The sequence below is a fragment of the Pristis pectinata genome, chromosome 24 (genome assembly GCF_009764475.1).
Source record: "Pristis pectinata isolate sPriPec2 chromosome 24, sPriPec2.1.pri, whole genome shotgun sequence".
NCBI lineage: Eukaryota > Metazoa > Chordata > Chondrichthyes > Rhinopristiformes > Pristidae > Pristis > Pristis pectinata.
Genome location: NC_067428.1, coordinates 26,931,812 through 26,950,601, shown reverse-complemented (window position 1 = coordinate 26,950,601; position 18,790 = coordinate 26,931,812). Strand labels below are relative to the sequence as shown.

Here is an 18,790-nt window from a genome sequence, read left to right as displayed (position 1 = left end):
GATCTTCTACTTGCATGGAGTACAGCCTCTCGGATTTGATACTGAGTTTAAAAAATTTCAGTTAATGATTCTGCTTCTACTATTTACACCACCTCTTGCCCCATCTTTTCTTTCTTGGCCCATTACTGTTCCTGTTTTAGAACATAGAACAGTACAGCACAGAACAGGCCCTTCGGCCCACAATGTTGTGCTGACATAGCTAATCCCTCCTACCTACAGAATGCCCATACCCTCCAGTTTCCTCTCATTCATGTGCCCATCCAAGCCTCTCTTAAAAGCCTCCAGTAAGTTTGCCTCAACACCCTATCAGGCACTGCATTCCAGGCATCCACCGCTCTGTAGTAAAAAAAAAACTTACCCCTTACATCTCTTCTGAACCTACCCCCTCACCTTAAATGCATGCCCTCTGGTATTGGATAGCTCAATAATGGGGGAAAAAGATATTGCTTGCCCACCCTATTTAGGCCCCTCATAATTTTATACACTTCCAACAGATCACCCCTCAGCCTCTGCCGCTTGAGAGAAAAGAGCCCAAGTTTGGCCAGCCTCCCCTGATAGGACATGTCCTCTAATCCAGGCAGCTTCCTGGTAAACCTCCTCTGCACCTTCTCTAAAGCCTCGACATCCTTCCTTTAGTGAGGTGACCGAAATTGCACGCAATAATAGGTATGGACTTCAGCTTTCTGTAGCCAGATATAAAACGGTGACAATATAGCAGTGAAACATCGCTCCCTGACCACTGTCAGTTTTCATAATCATTATCATTTTTAGTCATTTAATTTTTTTTCTACCTTCCAACCTATCAAGGGTGTTCCCACTTGTTATTTCCTCCTTCCTTCCTATTGCACCCCACTTCTGTGCTTTCTTAAATGAGTTTAACTTTTGGTAGTTCTGAAAGGTCATTTGATTTTATATTACATTTCAGGCTACGCTGCATTTGCATCATATAAATAATTGAAGTTCAATAACAGCCAATTTATAGTGCAAAACCTGAATTTGTGCAGAATCTTCAATTTTTCACCCAATACCACCCAAAACTAATTGCTCATTGAACTTCCTTATTTGAGAACTTGTAGAAATTCTATTTTTGTGTCATTGTAACAGCAGCCACACTTTATTTGGAGGACATGAAAGATGCTTACAAATGCAACTAAGTTCTTATTGCAAGAGATGTTTATTGTGAAACATAAACCTCAGTTTTTGAACAAAATGTCTGGTTTGGAGCCTTAAATGAATTTTTACTTTTCATTGCCTCAAATTAAAGCAAAAAAATGTCTTGGATTTCGTAGCAACATCTTACAACTAATTGGGTTCTGTCACTTCTGTCTAATTGTGAGCAACTTTGGGGTTTCCATATGAACTTAAGTCCCAGAATGTGTCAATAGTTCTCTGCTTTTCTTAATGTACTCTGATGCCAAGGTGAGTACAAAGTTCAAGTGACATCAAACTGCCTATACTTGCCACTAGCTACTGATACTGGGTTGAATACATTTATTAATATTGTCTTTAGGTGAAGGACCATACTGATGTAATCCTTTTTTTTTAATAAAAAAATGTCGTATCTTTTTATTTTCAGGGAAATCCAGTTGCTCAGGAGACTACGACACAAAAATGTAATCCAGTTGGTAGATGTGCTGTATAATGATGAAAAACAAAAGATATATCCTTTATGGCTGAGAAATATTCAGTACTGAATTCTTCAAAGTAGAGTTGTACATTAACTTATAAGTTAATGGGTTACCTCTGAGGCCTATGATTCTTTAGAGTGGAGTAGACCAAGTAATGTACAAAATGATATTTTGAAACAACAGTTATTGGCTCTTGTACTTCAAGGTAGAATGATATATGACTAAGTTAGCCAAAAATGTTCAGTTATTTCCTGTGGATCAAAGTGAACATCTATTTATGGCACCTTCAACAACTAACTTAAGTATGTTTTTTTAAGGTTTGCTTTGTAAATTCTTCATTACTTGCAGTTGACAATTCCTGTCTTTTATGTATGTATGTTCTTCCTCCACTAGATGTTAAAATACATGAATCTGTATCTGTACAAATCTGTCTTCATTTTGCAGAAATACAAAAATTATGTTCCAGAACAAGTTCATGGTTAAGTAAAATAGTAGCTGAGATTTTGCTTGTTCCAGCTCACCTCCTTTGTTTGCCACACAGACGCATGCCAGTCACGCACTTGCCCTTTTGTGATCAAATCAGATTGAATTTGTTGAAAGTTAAGTGGTTAGAGTTCGGGACAGCATCAGGGCCTTGTTAGTGTCACAGAATCCATGTGAGTAGGTCAGAACAACCCATCTGGCTGAAGGAACCTTTGACAGGTAGCAAGGCATCCTCCTGGCTTTGCCATCTGTCAAGTTCCTAACATTTGGAAACATTCAAAACTTTTTTTAAAAAAAGTTGCATTTCTAACAATTAGCAATTTTTAAAAAATACTAAGTTGCCTGAAAATATTTTTTATAACTAAAAGCATTACAGCATATACAATTCATTTTTGTAAAGTGTATAACAGCTAATTTTTGTTTTGCCTCTTCATAGCCATAAAATTTCTGTTTAAATGGGCTCACAGATCCTGTACTGGATCAGCCAGCAGAAATGGTATAGAATCCACCAAGTTCCTATTTTATCTCTGCACTCCCATATTGAATTCAGGGGAAGAGTATAGTGAATGATTCTGTATATTTCTGCAGATTCGTTGAATAAATTTCCAATTTGATGTAAATTTTAATTGCCTGCACATTATTACATAGAACACTACAGCACAGTACAGGCCCTTCAGCCCACAATGTTGTGCCAACATTTTATCCTGCTCTCAGATCTAGCTAACCCTTCCCTCCCACATAGTCCTCCTTTTCTCTCTCTTGCTGTAAAAGCACTGAAAATATTGGGCCTTGTAAAATATGGTGCAGTTGAGTTATTGCAGTATCATAAAATTCCCTGGTCCTGAGAAATTAACTTTGTATACATGCAGTGCCATTCCCTCAATGACATTTGAAAATTGTTTTGTTTTACTTTTTATAAAATTTGTTTCTCTATTCATCCTGTGCGTGTGTCCCAATATTAATTTTGCTTGCAGTAAAATGTTTAAAAACAATTATAATTGGTGCATTTTACATCCTGGTTTGCTGTCAACGAGAATTTTTCCATATGATAAAATCAGCAGGTCAATCCCAGTTACTGGAAGACACAGATCATCTGTAGAAGGTACCTTACACAAGTCACAATTGCATAGCGAATGTGATGCCGAAGGGCCCATAAACCTTCGAGCAACTTTCTATGGAGTTATTTTCAAATTTTATCTCTTCATGGTAAAATCTGGTCCACTGTCTGCTTGCATGTCTTCCTGGCTTTGGCTGTGAGCAGAACCGTATTCAAGCAGAAAATGAGCTTCCAACTTAATGTGAGAGAAAAACATCTCTTCAAGATGCAAAATTCTTGTATTTTGAAAACTTGTGACTGCCCATTTGGTTTTTTTCAGTTTCTTAATAATTTTTCTTATGATTTAATATCACATTTAAATTCAAATGGCCATTAGAATTTCCAGTGATTTGACCTAATGTAATTAACTTCTGAACAAGTTTCAAGGACTGACAAATTTTAAAAATATGAATGATAAAGAATGACATATGATGAGCGTGTGCCAAAATAATTATCTCCTGCACATGTGCTTTTAAGTAATGAAGAAACAAATTACTGACTGATGTTAAATTTATACATTTTTAAATAATAGTGCATCAGCTGTTAAGCTACATAAAGTTGCCAGAATGTTTGATTTAGTAATAAGTTTGTGCCATTCTTTCCTTGACTTGACTAACGTATATGGTAATGGAATATTGCGTGTGTGGAATGCAAGAAATGTTGGATAGTGTCAGCGATAAGAAATTCCCAGTTTTTCAAGCTCATGGGTAAGTAACTTTAATTATATACTATGAAAGACTTCTAAAGTGCAAATTTTACATATCTTTTTTTTGGATCTGGCTTTCAAAAACTTGGTGCTCCCACAATTTAATGTTTTTCTTTATCCTCTGATCACACTTCTCTTGCATTTTAGAAAGTGTGACCAGCAGAAAAAAAAATCTTCGTCAGAAATATAATTTAGTTGTTTACACAATTCATGTTTTGTTTAAACTGCCATATCTATAACTACATCAAAAATTGGTCTGGTTATTGATTCAGAATTAAAGTTATTAGCATAAAGTCTCTTGTATGTTGTCTCAATGCAGTATATTTTCCAAAATGTTTGGTATTGACCATCACCACTGAAATAGAGGCATCAGTTTTAAAGCATTTGTAAAACTTTCAGAGATTAGTTGATTTGGCTGCCCACTTTGAAGCTTGTTGTCGCTTTGATCTTTGAAAACTGCTTGAGTATAGATTTGCAAAGTTTAATTCATCGTGTAGTTATTTCCTGATTTTCTTTTAAGCCTTGGGTTTCAAAATAATTATTAATGAGCTTGTGCAGAGAGATTGAATAAATGACTAGACAATTAAATTAACACCTTTTAAGTCCAGCTAAACAAAGTTTAATGTACAGTTGGAGTGCATAATAAAGTGTTAACGTATCCATTTTATGATTGGACCAAAGGAGAACTGCATTATAAGTGTTTGCATGCATTGAAATGGAATCTGTTATGTTCTTTTGAGTGTGGTTGATAATTACCCAAAGAAAATTCTCAATGTAAGATACCATATTGTAAGCAACGTATAACTGAAAGCTAGAAATTTAGATCTGCCATGGATACTCTTTCAGTAGGGTTAGTTGTTCACATAAGTGAATCCCACACCTTTCACATTCTGAAGTTGACTTGCATAACACGATCTACTTACAACAATCTACTTATAACAATGGATCTACTTACTCCAATAGATAGCACCTTGTATTCTGAACTGATCATTGTATTTTTGCACATACGTCGATGTATCTCCAGTCTTATCAAAGGCAGACCATTAAATGTCTGGTAGGATGAGATCGGATGCAAATCATTACATTGCTTTATTTTACACACAAGTGAACAACTCTGATCAAACTTGCTTAATTCAATCACTTCAGTTTATCTTTGCATAATGCAGCGAAAGCTATGTTATGGACTAGATAGGTGCTCGTTAATAAAATATACCAACTAATTAAGAGTTAGATTACCAGTAAATGTATTAGATAGTTAAAACAAAAAGCCTGGACGTTCATGTTCGTGATGATGCACATAAAGAGCAGCTTGATGACCAGACAATTGACTTATTATGGTATCTCCTGCTGTGGTGATGTGCTTATCTTCAGTTCTGCTGCTGTACCACAACATCAAGAACAGTGTTGCATAGGGATTGAATCTGCATTTCCATTGTTCTCTGACCAGTAATAAATATTTAAAACTATGGACCTTTTTTGGAGCTCTGGATTTGGGTCTATTCTGTCATTACTATTGTCCTAGGACATTTGTTGCTGATGCCTTGTTTGACTTTATCCAGGAATGTGTATATATCTATATCTATATATATAAAAAATTCTCAGTGGTTCACTAATTAAATCTTGCTGACTTGTAAATGAGCTTGTGTAATGTTAAATATAAACACTATTGAAGAGTGGTAGATATTAGAAATGGTAAATAATTGATGTTTAACTTTTGAGAGTAGATTTGCTTTTCTATTTATACTTTGCTGTTGTAAAACGAAGGCCCTCCATCAATGGATATATAATAAATGGGAATAGAGGACAATGTTATTATCTCCATTATCTCTTGCATATACTTAGTCATCATATAAGTGTGCTTATGTATTAGTAAATGTTGATATTTCTCATTCGTATTTAAGTTGTAAAGGCCAAAACTACTTTCTTAACTAGTTCAACTTGATTTCATTAGATGTCACTATATAAAATGTTTCTTTCTCAAAATAATTTTCACAGGTACTTCTGCCAATTAATTGATGGTCTAGAATATTTGCACAGTCAAGGGATAGTCCACAAAGATATTAAACCAGGGAACCTTCTGCTAACAACGGATGGCACTTTGAAAATCTCAGACCTAGGAGTAGCTGAAGTATGTATCCTTTCTCACATTGTATACCACATTGTATAAGTGCGTCCCAATATCAATTGTTACTTTCTTTTTAATATGGCTCCATTTCTCAGTGGCTGCTTACAGTTAATGCAGTGTGTTGTGATAACTCTTAATAAACAAAAGATAGCATTTTCATCTTCAATAATTCTATACTCAAGAAAAAGAAAAATTCAGAAGATGCTTATTGGGATGGATGGTTAACTGTGATCATCATTTGAGAGTTGTAATTCTGCAAAATTGTATATAGTCCCATTCAGGCAAAACCTGACGCCAAGAACCATTTGAGGAAAAATGACTGTAGAGAGGTTATTGTCCTTTAACCATTCCCCTGCAAAGATTCATTTTATCTTTGACAATTAGTTGTTTTTGATGCTATCGTCTCATTGTAATACCAATTGCCCTCATTAGTTTGTAGTCTCTCAAAGTATTGAATATTTTCGACATGAATTTTACATGGAGCTCTTCGTTGTCTTAGAATTGGAGAAGTTCAAAATGATATTGCTATAAGTAAGGTGATGGTGGCTCAGGGAATACTAACTGGCAGTTACCTCGAGCAAATCCTGTCTGATTTTCTTTTTGGTTGGGATTTCAGAATCCCGCAGAAGGTAACTGTTGTTCAGTATGATAGGAATTCTCTGCCGACCCACGATGCTCCTCTTTGGTCTCTTAATGGGATTAAACCTGACTCCTGCAGATTGACGTAGTGGCGGTCTAGAATTTTTGATAAAGTATTATTTTCAGATCGCTGATAACCTCATTTGCTTAAAAGGATGTTAATTGGAAACCCAAGGTTTGTCTGTTTAATGTTGTCTCCATTAGAACTGTCAAAGCAAGAGACTGGATGCTGGCCATAGATATTAAACATTTTGGAGCTTGAATTTCAATCTAAATCTGGAAAGCATAGTGAATATGTGGAAGGGGAGATGTGTCCTTTATGGCAGAATAACAGCACAGAAGGAAGCCATTTGACTCATTGTGCCTGTACTGACTCTTTGAAGGAAGCAGTTTTACTACCATTTTATCATGTTATGGTCATTAAGCCCAGATGCTACAGCTTTAGAATAAGGAGGATGCTCAACAATATTCACGCTTGACTCTTGGAATGGTCTTTAAGATCCTTGCTGTCCTCCTTCCCTGATTTTCTGCAGACTTGTATGTACTGAATTGAGGGAAGATTGCTCTTTTAAGAGTTGGGATAATTACCATAGTCATGAGAGTGTACTAATTTATCCTTGTTCCCCTTCACACCACCCCCCCCCCCACCCCCCGAAACAAAATTCTGATAATGGTCTACCATTGAGTTATACTTTTGTTGTGAAGTAATTATTTTTGGCACCAATAAACCTGTAAAGAATAGGATTAAATCTTTTAGAGGAGGATCTTCCACTGGCTGACAAACCATCAAAACTTGTTGGTTGTCTGTATGCAGATCAGTCAGTTTCATCCAGCATGGTCCTCAATTCTATCCTTCAATGGAAGGCAACTCTCAGATTATTGACAAGGGGCTACTCAGTGCAGGGTCTTTGCATTTGTAAGTGGCTGACTCCACCTCCTGACTGTATTTGGCACAGTGTAGTCCTTGCTCTCAAGCTCGCCAGCTGTATTGGTCAAAATAGGCTGTGTAGTTTCCAAAAGTAGTGCCTGATCTGTGTTAAATCTTGTTTCAAAGAATTTTTCCCTATGAATTCAACTTGAATCTGTTGTCAACAAGTTGAATTTTCTTAAACAGCCCCTTGAGATTGAAGATGACTTGCTTGTAATTCAGTCCTATGGGTTTTCAGATAACAGATTGGTAAATTGGTTTATCATTGTCACATGTACCAAGATACAGAGAAAAACTTTGTTTTGCACGCCATCCATACAGATCATTTCATCACATCAGTACGTTGAGGTAGTATGAGGTAAGAACAATAACAGAAGGCAGAATAAAATATTAGTTATAGAGAAATTGCAGGCAGACAATAAGGTGCAAGGCAATTACAAGGTAGATTGTGAGGTCAAGAGTTCAATAGTCTTATAACAGCAGGAAGCGGTCCTTGAGCCTGGTGGTATGTGGTTTCAGGCTTTTGTATCTTCTGCCCAATGGGAGAAGAGAGAATGCTCGAGGTGGGTGTGGTCTTTGATTAGGCTGGTTGCTTTACCGAGGCAGCGAGAAGTGTAGACAGTCGATGGAGGGGAGGCTGGTTTCTGTGATGTGGACACAGCTCACCACAACTCCTTGAAGCCTGTGTGGGACTCACCAACTCTATCGTGTGGGGTCAGAGATACCTGAGGGGATGGGTAAATGGGTAGTTTATGAGATGGCATGCCCCTATCACTGTTTATGCAGGACCTCTCTAGTCACATGGACTCGAGATTCTCGGTGCCTTTCCTAAAGCTGCCTGTCCACTTTGAGCAGTATTGGGCCAGGGATTGCCTGGAGTCAATGGGGATGTCGTACTTTTATTTCATGGAAGTTTTGAGAACATCCTTGAATCCTTTCTTCTGCCCACCTGGTAATCCCTTTCCATGATGGAACTGTGAATAGAGTGTCTGTTTTGGGAGACTGGTCTCTGAAATGTGAACAACGTGCTCTTCCTAACAGTGCTGACTGAATGCAATTAGAGCTTCAGGACCAGATTTGTTGGCCTGGGAGAGCATGTAGATATTGGTTCTTTTATCCAGCAAATGGATGCGGAGGATTTTGTGGAGATAATGATGGTGGTATCTCTCCAGTGTTTCAAGATGCCTCATATAGATAGTCCAAGTCTCAGAAGTGTATAGAAGGGCCGGGATCACAGTTGCCCAGTAGACCATGAGTTTTGTGCTGGACTTAAGGTCTTGATTTTCAAACTGCCTTTTCCTCAATGGCCAGATGCTGTTCTGGCCCACTACAGGTGATGGTGAATTTCATCATTGATGTCTGTCTTGGCTAAAAAGTGGTTCCCAAGATACAGGAAGTATTCCCATTTTCCAGGGTCTTGTCATGGACTTGATTGTCAGAGAGTGGTATCATACAAAGGGCAGGTTAGTAGAGGAACTTTTGTTTTGGAATGCAAGACACATTCTCTTCAATGAATGAATCGTCATTCAATTGTCCACATTCAGAGGTTGAGCTCTAGGTTTGTGAATTCTGTACAAGGACAATTTTAACACCGATTCTCTTTTTGCATCAAGGCCTGTTCCAAGACCTATGTTGAGAACGTTATTGGGAAAACACTAAATATTTCAAGCAAGCTGGGGAAAGATGGATGTTTGGTGTGTATTGGCATGAGGCATTAATTCTCATTTCGTGACATGGAGAGAGATCCAAATTTGCTGTGTTGTTTCATCTAGAATTTCCTGTACCCCAATAATGCCAGAGAACTCCTTTAATTAGTCCTACAGTATTGAATTTACTGGTGAGTTAACTGGAGAATATTCCATTCCACTCAGTGCAGGATACAGGATCAAGGCATTACTTTTCTAAATAGGGAATGAATTCAGAAATCAAAGGTGCAAAGGGACTTGGGAGTCCTAGTGCAGGATTCCCTGAAGATTAACTTACAGGTTGAGTCGTTAGTAAAGAAGGCAAATGCAATGTTAGCACTCATTTTGAGAGGACTATAATATTAAAAGCAAGGATGTAATGCTGAGGCTCAGACCATATTTTCAGTATTGTGAGCAGTTTTGGGCCTCATATCTAAGGAAGGATATACTGGCATTGGAGAGGGTCCAGAGGAAGTTTACAAGAATGATCCTGGGATGGCTCTGGGCCTGTACTCACTGGAGTTTAGAAGAATGAGGGGGAATCTCATTGAAACCTTCCAAATATTGAAAGGCCTGGATCGAGTGGATGAGGAAGTTTCCAGTATTGGGAGAGTCTAGGACATAGCCTCAGAATGAGGAGAAATTTCTTCAGCTAGAGTGTGCTGAATCTGTGGAATTCATTGCCACAGATGGCTGTGGAGGCCAAGTCATTGGGTATATTTAAAGTGGATGTTGATGGACTCTTAATTAGTAAGAGCATCTAAGGTTACAGGGAGAAGGCAGGAGAATGGGGTTGAGAGAGAAAAATAAATCAGCCATGATCGAATGGTGGAGTAGACTCAATGGACTGAATGGCTGAATTCTGCTCCTATATCTTCTGGTATTATGGGTCTTTCTTGCTTGCTCCACAGATGTGTCAGCTTAGGTTGGTGTTGCCAGGATTGTCAAGAGCTTGGAATAATGCGACAGTGTCATGTTAGCATTGATGTGCTGAGCTTTAGAGAGCTCAGTGCAGGCACTCCTTTCTTTAATTTACTGTCACTTCAATGTTCTCTGAGCTCACGGCCTTGTTACAAAGTGATTCTAAGTACTTTCCAATAATCTATCAAATCCTATCATGATCAATTCCCTATCCCTCCCCACCCTGACTAGTGGGCTCCTGCTCTTGTTCTGATCTCTCATCTCTCATCTCTCATCTTTCCCTTGTTTCTCATTTATTTTCTTAACTAATTTTGTCCACTAAACCCATCTGCTCTAACACCATTGCCAGTAAACCTCTGAAAACTGAACTATACCATTGTGATTCTTTCTCTGTCACTTCCTTTCAAAACCACCTTCACCGGTCCTCTCAAAAAAAATACCATCCTTAATTCTTTTGCACCTTTTATTCCTTTTCAGTCTACATCTATTTACATTGTCAACTTTATCCCACAGGTTGGAGAAAGGGTGAAAAATCAAAAAATAACTGCAGATGCTGGAAATCTGAAATAAAATCTGAGAATTCTAGAAACACTCAGCAGGTCGGGCAGCATCTGTGGAAAGAAGGAGAATTAACATTTTGGGTTGAAGACCCTATAAAGGACTCTTATGAAGAGCCCTCCACCTGAAGCATGAATCTGTACCTGTTTCTACAGATGGTGCCTGACCAGCTGAGTGCTTCAGGCACAGTGTTATTTGGGTGAGATTGTTCCTGCATATCATTCAAAATTGGTTGCTGGATACTAATTCTGATAATGCAGAGACGGTGAAGAATTGGTGAAATTATGCTGTGGTTGAACCCATGTCTACAGGCGATATTCCTTAGCAGCAGAAGAGGAAGAAGTCTTTCTCACCTCTTCATTAGTGGAGCATGGTTTCTCTTCCTACCCCTGCATTGTTATGTTTGGAGTCCTCTTAAGGTTAAGGTTAGAAGAAATTTACAAAGTCATGGCCTTAGTCAAGACTGACTTTTGCTTTACAAGAGGTGCCAAATGGTATGTAAAGAATAACTGAAGTTTAATAACCAAAGCTGATTGTTAGCTTTATCTTTAAAGGTCAGCAAATCATTCATTTCACTATTCTGTATACTGGTCTTGGCTTTGAAGTTCCTTCACAGTATGTTTAATTTTGTTTAGTTAAAGTTTGTAGAGTATTTTTCTTGGACAAACCTGGTTTGAAAATCCCTGGAATGCATCGGATGGAGGCCAAACATAGTATCTGCTGAAAATACTTTTGGAAGGGCAGATTTTAACACAATTTTTGATTGAAGGAAGAAGAGTTTTAAGAATCCTTCAGAAATGTTAAATGGATAATAAGAAAAACATTGGAAAAAAGATGTAAAGCAATTATATTTAACCAGAATAAAAGGAAGGTGATAAAAGCTAGTTGGAAGAAAACCAGTGCCTAGAAATTTCAGTGCTGCTTTGGTGTAAATGCAGTGAAACAATAGTTTTGATCAATGTATTGGTGGCTTGGTTGCAGGTTCCCAAGAGTTAAATATACTTGCACACAAATATTTGAATATATGCTTATTCTAGGATCAGGAGGTTAGGCACAAACCCAATCAGAGGTCATAAGAGTGATTTACGCTAGGAAGTGACCAATTGAATTTCCTGATTGGCATGATTTCATCTGGAAAGATGTGATTATGATTTGCTTCAAGTTAAAGCAATTTTCAGTCTTGTGATGCTAAGGAAGAACTGTGCTGTGTAATCTGATTTCTCCTGTTCAGGAATTGCTATAACTGAATGATTAGTTTTTTAATTTTAAGAATGGCTCCTAAATATACTTAATATATCAGGTTTGTTCAAATGGAAATTCAGTTTTTGTGACTGTTCAACTTTTCCTAGTGCTCATAATAGCCTACTTCAGAAGAGCAATGTCTTATTGCAGTTTTCCATTTTCAATGTCATAATTTTGTTAATAAAACTGGGAGAATCTGTCCTATTCAGTCTTGGTTGGATTTGAAATAGGGTTCAAAGTGAAGGCAGAGCATTAATTTTGCACTTGCTCAAGACCACCATAAATTTAAAAAAAACAGCACACAAAGGTTGCATTTTGTTTCTATCAACACTTTACATGTGTTGCACCTTGATTTTAAATAGTTCAATGTAAATTATTTTTGAAAATCAATTGATAATAAAATCAGTTGCACAGGATGTGATGAAGTTTGTTGTTAAAGTTGAAAGTGGAACATCATGAATTCTAATGTGATTTTCTTTTTCCATGTGTAACGAGAAAGAATAACTCCTGTTTTCAATTCTCATTATTTCAGGCATTACACCCTTTTGCAGAGGATGATACATGTAGGACGAGTCAAGGATCACCAGCATTCCAGCCTCCAGAAATTGCAAATGGACTAGATACATTTTCAGGGTTCAAGGTGGACATTTGGTCTGCAGGGGTGACATTGTAAGAAATGTTCTACTTAATTTCTGATGTATAAAACGTAAAGAATCTGCATTTTGAAGGGTAATGTAGCAAAGTTCTTAAGAGCATTCTAAAGCACACTTAAATGGATATTTAACCAACTTACGATTACACAACAGAGTTAATATTTTGGATTGATGACCTTTCTTTAGGTTGACAGGAAACATTATCTTTGTTTTTCTCTCTCCACAGATGCTGTGTAACCTGATGAGTATTTTCAGCATTTTCTGTTTTATGTCACATTCCCAGGATCTGCAGTTTTTTTTGCTTTTCTGTCATTTTATATGTTCAATGAAATATGGCTTTACCAAATTTTGCCAGTGACTGATCAGATAAATAACGAAACCATAGGAACTAGTCTATCATTGTGATGAAAGAGTGTTCTTTTTATCCAAAGTACATTCTACAAATCTAGTGGAGACATTGAAAGTTTCAATCCTTGCAATTAAATCCCTAATTTTATTCTGGCATGTAAAACAAAAGATCTGCCTATTTCAGTTTTGCCATAGGTTAATATGTCAGGCTACAGTATACAGAATATTGAATTGCAACTGAATTTTTGTGCAGTTGGATATTGTGATAAACTTCCTTAACTCTTTGTTTTTCAGATACAATATTACAACAGGTCTTTATCCATTTGAGGGAGATAACATCTACAAATTATTTGAAAACATAGGGAAAGGGGAGTACACCATTCCAGAGGAATGTGGACCGTTGTTGACAGATTTATTGCAAGGTGAGTGCAGAAAAATACAGTTCCGTGAAAACCTGGAAAGGTAGACTTCAATTTGCTTCCAGAGTGTTACAGCCACAAATGATGTAGTACAAGCATCACTCTCTTGTGAGTGATACCTGTTTTGTAGCTGGAACACCATGGAAATGACATCTTGAATTAAAGTGAAGTAAATCAAATTACTGACTTTGATTTATGCAGTATAATGGGGGCGTTCTGATCACACAATTGTAAGGTGCTGTGTGACTCAATTTCTTGGCAAGTAATAAATTGTTTTAAAACTTTACTTAAAAAAACTTAATCTTAGAAATTGAGGGGAAGTGCTGGTTTACGTTAGCAAAAGTTATCTACTGACTTAAAAGAACTGCAGGGGTTTCTTGTAGAGAATGAAGTGAGTATTAAATTATTTCAACATGATGAATGAGTTGCCAACTTTGAGTGTGATTAATTTTGAATATTGATTTTGGGACGGTGCTTAAGCAAAGGATACATTTTATAAGGTGTAGAAATTTTATCCCCATATGGATTGAAAGCAGTACTATAAAGGTGCAGTAGGGGGCATGGTGGATTGTTAAAACTATAAATGTTTCAAAAATTTAAAATACAACTGCATGTATCTCTCGATATACAAATAGTTTATATTCCATGAAATTTTTTTTTGTGAAATCAAAGCAGTTCCCATTTAATTTCAGCGTAAAAACATTGGTTGTGTTTGAGAGCTCAAGAATTTTAGTCAAAAACACTTAATCAGTACAATTGTCTGAAATAGTAAAATATTGTTTTATTATTTAAATCTTAAAGTAAGAAAATGTGAAGCATCGTCTTTATGTATGTCTGTATGTAGATTTTTAGAAACATTTATGGGCAACTTTAATATGTCACTGAATTACTTTTGGAATCGTTCACTTATAAAGTTATATTGGTGGATCAACACTATCATCTTGTAGCCTGTTTTGTATTGTCATCTGTGTTTCTCTTTTGAGGCTGGCGATTTGCTGACTTAGTTTTTTCACCAGTTGTTACTGGAGGGCCTCCAGCATTCTCTGTTTTAGACTTCCAGTATCTGAATTTTATTTTTGCTGTAGCTGTGAGGAATCCATTCAGAATTTGGCCTTGTCACAACTAGATGGTATCTCTTCAGCTTGAGCAAGTGATTAATAAAAAATGTGTTTAATGGTAGCAGCATGTTATAAGATGCACCAACAAGCTAATGTAGGCCTAATGAGGAAGATGCTGTACTTCGTGGTAATAAACATGTTTTCTTGATTGTCCATAATATAATTGTGATGACTGAGATTTTATATGAAGTTACTCCTCTTTTCCTTTATTCTTTTATCACATTTAATGTAACATCTGCAAAGAAACCGGTTTATTTTCTTTCAATTTGAATAAAGCCTATCAAAAATGTAATGTGATTGAATAATCAATTCTTATGGCATATATTCAAATGCCAGAAATGTTATCCATGGCCAGACTGATAAGCAATTCCATCTGGAGTGATGTTTCTAGCATAAACAGCATTGTTTTGCTTTTTATATACACTTGCTGATTGCTCACCTGCTTCAGTCTTTTGTATTAAAGTGCAATTTGGCATTTGAAAACTCAAAAGATTTAAGCAATACAAGGATTGCATACTTTGGGTTAGTTTGGTTTTGATCCACCTGCAGCAGATGTAGAGGTGATATTTGACTCTAGGTGGCGCACCTATATAATTTATGGGGAGACTTATTGGTAAGAATTGCATATGTATTCCTAGTTTGAAAAATATTTACAAATTGCTTACAAGATTACAAGAAAAGGCAATGCAAAGGGACTCGTTAAATTTGCCTTTATTAATTACTGTGTTATTGAATAACACCTGTACAGGAGGACACCATTTGGGTTGGTGTTGGCTCTTTGTATCCCAGAGCTTTGCTGTTTCCCAATAGCACTGTTAATTGAACATTGTGATAAGTGGTTGAATTATGTTTAATTATGCCATTCACTAACTATAAACCTGCTTGAAGTTTACTGACCTATCAAAGTACATGGTGTTAGTTTTAATTATTTTCAGGGTGCAAGTATCTCCAACTTAGACTCATGTTTTATTGTTAATCCAGAATTGCCCATGAACTGGTTTTCAAGGATTGCCATTTCAGAGGGCATTTGAGAATCAGCCAGATTAATGGCTGTATAGTCACATGTTGGCTAGACCATCACTGCATGATAGCAGATTTGCTCTGCTGAATGTGATTTTTTTTTTCCCAAGGATATTGTGATGTGTGCTAGCTAAGACACAAGGAAAATGACCCAAATTTTCATTGAAATGTGTAATTTTTTTTATCTGATGTCTTTGCAAATTTTCTTCTTGGCAGCAAATCAGATTTGACACAACCAATCTTTTACAGTTTGATTAAATTATTTGAAGTTCTGCAGCATAGTAGTAGGATATTTGGTCCAGCCTATCCAAAGCAATATTTGTGCTTCATGTGAGCTGCTTGTACTTCCTCTGATTTAATATTCTTCGACCTTCTCCATTGTACATGGTAGTTTTTCTCTCTGAGTTACTTCATGCAGAGCACCCCGAAAGATGACATCCATCGGCAGGATTTGTCATTTTTAAACTAAAATGACTATGGAACTCAAAATCTCAGGAGTAGCAGACTTTTTGAAACACTCTACCACTTTTAAGATTCTTCCAAAACATACTAAGTTGAAAGTTACAAAACAGCATGAATGTAAGGATGGGCTGTATGAAATTTGTTCATTTACATCTGTCCAGCATTACAGCTGCCTTCATGTTCTTTGCCATGTTATTTGCATTAAATTTAGTTGGAGATTACTTCTGCATGTGGAAAAAGTATCATTCTGATTGTGAAAAGGCACTGTGTTTAGAGCTTTTAATTATCTCCTTGTATAACCATTTTCCAAAATTATAAGAATAAAATCCAGCTCAAAAATCACTAACATTGGATGACATTGATATTGTAAGCTGGAGAAACTCTTTTTGCAATATGCCTTCATGCATTACTTCAACTGTCTAGCACAGTTTTGCAGTTTATTCTTGTCATTAATGAATATTTTACTTTTGTGACTACTCTTGCATTTTCTTATATAAGCCGGGTTCTTTGAACATAAACTAGGTTCTTTGCCTTCTGAAGGATCATGGAAAATTGTAGAAATTAAAAGTGGAACCAATTCCACTTCAATCAGCTGCTGATCCCTTTAGTTCTACAAATAAAAATGACTAACCCTTTGTAAGATTTAAAATGCTGCATAATAAATTCTTGTAAATAAATCCCAACATGGTAATTGCACATATTACTAAGACAGTGAAATCCCAGTAAATAATAGTGTTGGTAATTTCTTGCTGGTTTCTTGAAAATATTAAGTTGATGTGATAAGGGCTTATCGCCACCATTACTTAACATTCTAAACAGCATTGGTGATAATTTTCGTATTAATTTGGAACTATTGCCATTGATTTTAATAGGAACATGCAGCTTTTGGTGATCAATCTTTTAATTGGCTCTGCAAGTATAATATACAATGATGTCAGAGTCGTACAGAGTAGAAGAGATGCACATTACTTGCATCCCTATTTCCTTTTTCTTCTGTGCTGTGGCACTGACACATTGACCTACAAAGCACAAGTCTTCAACAAATTCTGCATTAGTATGTAGCTAAGACAGACAGAAATTCTGCTGTTTTTGAAGTAAATCATTGTTTTTTTTTATTATTAACACACCCTTTCTATCCTTGCAGGAATGCTTGAATATGATCCTGTGAAAAGATTTTCAATACAACAGATTAGACAGCACAAGTAAGTTTCTTAACATCAATTAAGGTGAATTCTGAAATAGTAATAACCACAAACTTCTTCATATCAAAATAAAATCTGTGTTTAAGAGTCATCTAGAGGCTTTCATGGATTAGTGTCTGCATGCGTGTTTAGTGGGTCCTGGTGGTAACTCTCATTTTTCACCACATTACTGTAAATTGCATTCTTGCTGCCTGTCCACCAGAGTCACTGTCTCCATTCCAATTTAGGGTTGATTAGATCCACACAAATTAGAGCATGGGAGGCAGTCATCTGACCTCTTGAACTAGTGCCAATTGTGACTACCTGGTTTGAAGTTATCTACTCTAATCTTTCTTCATTATTGTGCTTTTGGGACCCTTTTGCCTGTACTACAGTGGACAATTCTTGATTCCCTGTGACCTTGCCCACTTGTGTACCGGTAATAAACCATCGCAACTGCACCTAAGATGATGATCAGCAAAACCTGCTAGACCTGATTGGGATCTAAGCTGCAAATTTGATACTTTAAAAATATAATTTGAATGCTGTATTCCCTCTCAACATAATAACTATCAATATGCTCCTTTTCTTTTAGTTGGGACTTCGTATGAGAGCATAATCACGTGACAATAATATACCAATTATCTTCTTTTCCTGATTTCCCCAAAGAAATTTTTAATTTTATTTTTGTTAATGCACTTGATGAAAGTGTTATTTGTGAGTGATTTCATGGTATTTTTAAACCATTCAAGGTAAGATATATTAATCCTTTCTGTGGTTGTATATTAACAAATTCAATTAGCAATAATTCCCTCGTCTTGTTTACCTACTCCTTATCTCCCACCCTCCGAAGAAAAAGTTATATATTTTACGTAACAAACCTATATTAAGAAATATGAACTTCCGTTGCACACATTGCAGACCATGCCCTTTTAGATCAAAGGTATTTTTTTACCATCTCCTGTGGCTTAAGAATGGTTTCACACTGAGTTGCCTATCAGTTAATTGGTTTTCAGAAGCTACAGTTAGTTGACAGAGGGATGGATGAATTGAAAACTGACTGACAGTTGCTGAATAATAAATAAGTTGACAGAAGCTCTTCCCTAATTTGCCACTGAGCAATATTTAGAGCCAGGCTTGTTGTTTACCAGATGGCATATCTGAGTGGGGGGTTGCTTATACTTTGCTGTCAATAGTACTGCTCACTGAGGCAGCCTGAGTAACCTTTAGGATTTTTGCTCGAGTAAGTGCCATATTTTGACGTGGTTTCAAAAACTGTAGATCTTTTTTTCAAAAGAGCATGGATTTGAAATTAACTGGAATTATTATTAGTTTGGTTTAGTTATTTAAGGCCACATTAGTGGAATTTTAGGGCCTAGGTTAAATGGGATAAAATAACCAGAAAAGAAAATTATAGGAATTAAATTTGTAATTGGTAGGAGAACTGGATGGGAATGCGAGTGGAAAGATGACCTGTTCAAGTGAAGAGATGTACATGCATTGTTAACAATATGATAGAAAAACTACTGCAGCATAGGAAATGGAGTAAGCCTCGCAGCTCTTTTAAGCCTTCTCTAC

The 18,790-nt window shown here is 36.5% G+C and overlaps 1 protein-coding gene across 4 annotated transcripts in view; it reads left to right on the top strand.

Annotated features, from left to right (window-relative positions):
* Positions 1 to 18,790, top strand: part of stk11 (serine/threonine kinase 11) — a 111,092-nt gene that overhangs the window by 27,791 nt on the left and 64,511 nt on the right. For all 4 annotated transcript variants that reach the window (XM_052037661.1, XM_052037658.1, XM_052037659.1 and 1 more), the window contains exons 2-7: positions 1,577 to 1,660; positions 3,825 to 3,914; positions 5,909 to 6,041; positions 12,544 to 12,680; positions 13,307 to 13,434; positions 17,176 to 17,233. In XM_052037661.1, the coding sequence (XP_051893621.1) occupies positions 1,577 to 1,660; positions 3,825 to 3,914; positions 5,909 to 6,041; positions 12,544 to 12,680; positions 13,307 to 13,434; positions 17,176 to 17,233 (630 nt within the window). The remainder of the gene's footprint in view (positions 1 to 1,576; positions 1,661 to 3,824; positions 3,915 to 5,908; positions 6,042 to 12,543; positions 12,681 to 13,306; positions 13,435 to 17,175; positions 17,234 to 18,790) is intronic.